This window comes from Zeus faber (genome assembly GCF_960531495.2).
Source record: "Zeus faber genome assembly, chromosome: 16".
In the NCBI taxonomy this organism is placed as follows: Eukaryota; Metazoa; Chordata; class Actinopteri; order Zeiformes; family Zeidae; genus Zeus; species Zeus faber.
The window spans coordinates 23,490,075-23,495,074 of NC_137202.1; the positions used below are offsets into that span (position 1 = coordinate 23,490,075).

The window sequence follows — 5,000 nt, forward strand, 5'->3', positions numbered from 1 at the left end:
ATAATAAAAAAAAACAATAACAATAAAAAACAATAGAAATTGGATTTTTATTATAGTTGCTTTTATTTCATTTATTTTATTTTTCGAAGTTCGTTGAAGGAATTAACGTGCGCCCGGTAATCCCTGGCGGTGTCCCGAAGCGAGCCAGCGCCTTATGAAAGTCGGAACTAACCTTTAAATGACGCCTACTACGAGTGAAGATCCAGCAACTGGATTGATTATTTGCCGCCTCAAATTTGCTCAGAAACATATTTGAATAGACTGACGGGGCGAAATAAGTTACGGAGTAAATGCAACCCAGAACTCAAGCCGAAACCATGTTGGCTTACGTCACCTCAGAGTTTCAGTGCAGTGCGAATAGAACCAGAAGAAAAGCCCTTGAAGGTATCTAGCTCTCCGGGGACCTCCCCAGCTCCTAGTTCCCCTCAGGGAGTCCCCACAACTGTTCGGTGCGAAAACGACTGATGTGACCCATCCCCAGACTTACACTGAACCCACACAATATACAGTAGCTGACTGTGCAGGAAATCAAATGTACAGACATTTCCATCACCATCTGGGAAAGGAGGAGAGAATCTTTCTTTCTTTCTTTCTTTCTTTCTTTCTTTCTTTCTTTCTTTCTTTCTTTCTTTCTGTCTTTCTTTCCAGGGATAATGGTGAAACTGTGATCAAAACAGTCTTCGCTGTGCCCCCTCTGATAGGCAGTACTGTACTGTAAACGAAATAATGGTGAAGTTCAAACTATTCATGACTTTTTCTGCCGGGGACCCCCTGAAGGTACCTGGAAGACCCCTGGGGGATCCGCGGACCCCACGCTGAGAACCACTGATCTGCAGTCTCTCGTGTCAGCAGAACACACGCACACGCACACGCACACGCGCACGCACACGCACACACACACACACACACACACACACACACACACACACACACACACACGGAAACGTACCCTGACACCTGCTCGGTCCCTAAATGTCATATTCTCGTCTCATCGCGTCCTCATCAGACCGAGCATTCCTTGATGATCTCATGAATGGATTATTAACTCATTTATAATCATCCAACTTCACTTCTACGGCTCCTGCGGATCATTTACATTTTTTTTTTTTTTTTTTGTTAATTTAAATACGAATTTATGCAAAGGTAAAAATCTGTTTGACAGGTTGCAAAAAAAAAACAAAAAAACCAACCCACCAGTCGGTTCCATCGGCAGCACTCACCTTGTTGGCGGCCGTCGGGGAGCGTCTCACCGGCCCCGCGCGTCAGGCTCAGAGCCGCCAGAAACAACAAGTTCTTCAAGCCCCACTTTCTCATGTTGGGGAACCGGGGGCTGATCGGGCCGTTAGGGTGACACCACCATGCTACACGCCTCCACAGATAATAACGACGATGACAATGACAATACCAATAACAACACTAATAACAACGATTCCGGGCTCCGTCCAGAGGGACGCGGCGCCGGGGGCTGCGCTCCGCTGAGGTGAAGCTGTCACTAAACTTTTTTTCTTTTCGCCGCTAACTCCTTCCGTGATGTTGGGGGCGGTGGTTGGCCGCGGTTCGGGTGGTTGGTGAGGGGCGTTTCGAGGTGTCGCTCGGGGTTCTGATGTCGGAGAGGTGCAAAGCAGAGCGGGAGAGGAGCGAGGGGACGGTTCGGATTTGAGACGGATCGGGACGCGCGGAGCCCTTGTATTTGTGCGGCTCCGGGGAAGCCACGGCGTGTGCCGTGTCGCCGGGTCCTAGCGCCGTCGAGTTAATACAGTCATTTCTTATTTCAGCGTTTGTCGTTGTTATTGTTATTGTTAGAACAATAATAATAATAATAATAATAATAATAATAATAATAATTATAATTATAATAATAATTATTATTAATAATAATAATAATAATATTACTACTACTACTACTACTACTACTACTACTACTAATAATAATAATAATAATAATAATAACAATAACAAACCATTTTATTATTATTAATATAATTATTATGATAATCTTAATAATTATAACAATAATAATAATAATAATAATAATAATAATAATAATAAAACCGTTTGCATGAGAACCGTCACATTGTGTAAGGTTCAAAACATTTTTTTAAATATGGCTCCTATAGGTTAATGCATCAAAAGCTCAGTTAAAAATATAATTGTTAACAATTTACATATTACAAATATAATAATAATAATAATAATAATAATAATAATAATAATAATAATAAGAAGAAGAAGAAGAAGAAGAAGAAGAAGAAGAAGAAGAAGAAGAAGAAGAAGAAGAAGAAGAAGAATAATCATAATAATCATAATAATCATAATAATAGTAGCATTAAGCCTTCCGAATAACATAAGGATTTTGGAAACATCTGATTTATTCATAATAATAATCTACACTGTGTATGTCTTGAGCTGTTAATTACTTAATTTTAATTTGCATATAAATATTTTCTCAATTCATATATACTCTTACTACTCCCATGATCACTTCATGCTCCTTACCAAGCTGCTGTAAAGCCTGAATTCCTCACCCAGGGAATAAATAAAGTACTATGTATTATTGCATATTTAGTTAAGTGGCCAGCCAAGAGGAAAAGAAGAAGGCCAAAGAGAAGGTTTATGGATGTGGTGAGGGGAGGACATGTAGGCGGTTGGTGTAAGAGGAGGAACAGAACAGAAGGTATTGGAGGCAGATGATCTGCTGTGGCGAGCAGCCCAAAGAGGAAGAAGCAGTTAAGTGTTCCTTTCTGGCCTCTGATTGGTTGATTAGATCCCATGTCAGACAAAGCGCAAACCGACGAGGAAGAGTTGCAGTTGTGGTGACTAAATCAATAACAAAATAAAATCTGCTTAAAGACTGTTTACACGATTAAATCAATTAAAAAAAAAACACAATAACAGCAGTATAAATCCATCAGAACACATCTCCTTCGTTTATTATCCCATTAAGTGAAACATTTTCCTTTCTGTCTGCCGATTGGTTGATTAGATCGGGTGTCGGACAAAGGTAGACCAATGAGGGAGAGTTAATCGCCTTATTGGTTGATTAAAAGTGGGATGTGAATTAATGCAAAAATACTGTTTCAAAGCAGTAAAGTATTCACATGTTTACGTATGAAAAATATACATTATACACATGCACACAGACACACAGACACACACACATACACACTATGCATGAAAATGACTAAACCTTATTTCCCAGGACCCACTCCGCTGATTCAAACAACCTGATGGCGTGAGCCTGCGGGAAGCTTTTCACCCTCTTCCCGTGACTCAGTTCTGAGCCGGGGTCATCGGCGTCGAGGAAGCCCGTTGATCTCCGAGCGCTGAGTCCGGACCGTGCGGTGACAGGGGTGTGGCGCGCGGAGAGGCTGGCCGTCATGTCCCCCTCCAGCTTCCTACATGTATCCGACTGTCATGTCCCCCTTCCGGCTTCCAACATCTACCTGGCTGTCTGTCTGTCTGCGCTCAGCCTCTGCAACGAGTCGGGAAAGCAACCCTCTCCCCCTCCCGGTGGATGGAAGTAGGACCGCCACTAAATTGAGTATCAACCGTAGACGTTTTTAGCATGTGCGGCGGCGGCTGCGGCGTGTCGACCGCTCCGGCGGTTTTTAATCTAGAGCAGAGATTCTCGACCTCTTTTCACATCAGGGACCCCCGGTTCGATACCCTCGGCGGCCCCGTTCGACAAGATTGAGTCTCTCCCGCCGCAACCTGAGAGTATTTCCTTCGCTCGGTGTGATTTAGTCCAAACCTCCATATCCTCCAAACCTCCAGTGTTTTGACTATTCATCATTTTGCTGGGGACGCCCTGGGACCACTAGAAGGACCTCCTGGGGGTCCTTGGACCCCACGTTGGAAAACCATTGATCCAGACCCTCGCGTGTGAGCGGAATACAATCTACTGGTTTTTTTTTTTAAACATACAACTTGCCATCGCATCTTGGATACGGAACACTCACTCATCGCTCGTGTCGTATTTCTCCCTTCGCAACGATAATGATATATTTGCTGATCGTCACGGTTACGACCCTTCGCGCGTGTCCTCCGACTCCGACTCCGTCTCAGTCTCAGGGGGGCGGGGTCTGTCACTGCATGCCCTGGCAATGTCAGTCACGTCCGCGGGATATACGGACCGTACTCCCGGGCTTTCTTTGATTACAATGTCATCGGCGGCAAAGCCCCCCCCCCATCCAGACGTAGGTTTTCCGGTCTCCTGGGCTCCATTAGCTCGGAATCCTGGCGTTCCGGGCCGGAGGTTCGAGAAGCCTTCCAGGCGGACGTGAAGCCAATGACAAACCTGGCGCTGCTCTCCTCCAGCCAACCCCTCGCCAATGACGCGGCCAGGGTGCTCTTCTCTCCAAGCATCCAAGGGGAAAGCGGCGGAGAAGGCTTCTGGGCTTATTGCGCCGGGTCCATTGAAGTATTAAAAGACGATGAGGATGATGAGGACGATGAGGACGATGAGGACGACGAGGACGATGAGGAAGACCGTGGTTTCATTCCTCTCACAGTGTTATTTGCGAGTGCTCACGGGTCGGTTTGGGTTCGGCCGTGAAGAGGCCGTATCTCAGGTGCTTGAACAGATGGGGCGCAGCGGAGGACACAGATCAGGCCCCCGATTGAACCACACTTTTATTGTGGACTAACTGGAAGCAGCCTTTCTCCGTTTAAAACACTCTGAAACTTGGTATTGGTTTAAAAAATAAAAATAAAAATCTGATTTCCGCAATGAAGATTAGAGCTGATCCAGGTCTAAGTGGAGGCTTCAATCAAACCTGGCCAGGTTTATTTTGGGATGAATGGATGTGGCCTCCGGGTTGATCTGGACCGGGATCGGCACCAAGACCGGACAGAAGGAGCCGCCAAGTCCTTCCTCACCTCGGTCCAGGACTTCCTAGTCCAGAACCAATTTCATCTTAAATGAGGTAAGGAGGACAATCTTTGCCCTGATTCAGATCGAACCTCGTCTGTGAGAGCTCCCCACGGGTTAGGACTCATAC

General features: G+C 45.4%; 1 protein-coding gene across 2 annotated transcripts in view; it reads right to left on the reverse strand.

Moving 5' to 3' along the window:
* Positions 1-1,577, reverse strand: part of adam12b (ADAM metallopeptidase domain 12b) — a 95,643-nt gene extending 94,066 nt beyond the window's left edge. For both annotated transcript variants that reach the window (XM_080016817.1, XM_080016816.1), the window contains exon 1: positions 1,221-1,577. In XM_080016817.1, the coding sequence (XP_079872943.1) occupies positions 1,221-1,314 (94 nt within the window). In that variant the 5' untranslated portion in view covers positions 1,315-1,577. The remainder of the gene's footprint in view (positions 1-1,220) is intronic.
* Between the last annotated feature and the right edge of the window lie 3,423 nt (positions 1,578-5,000).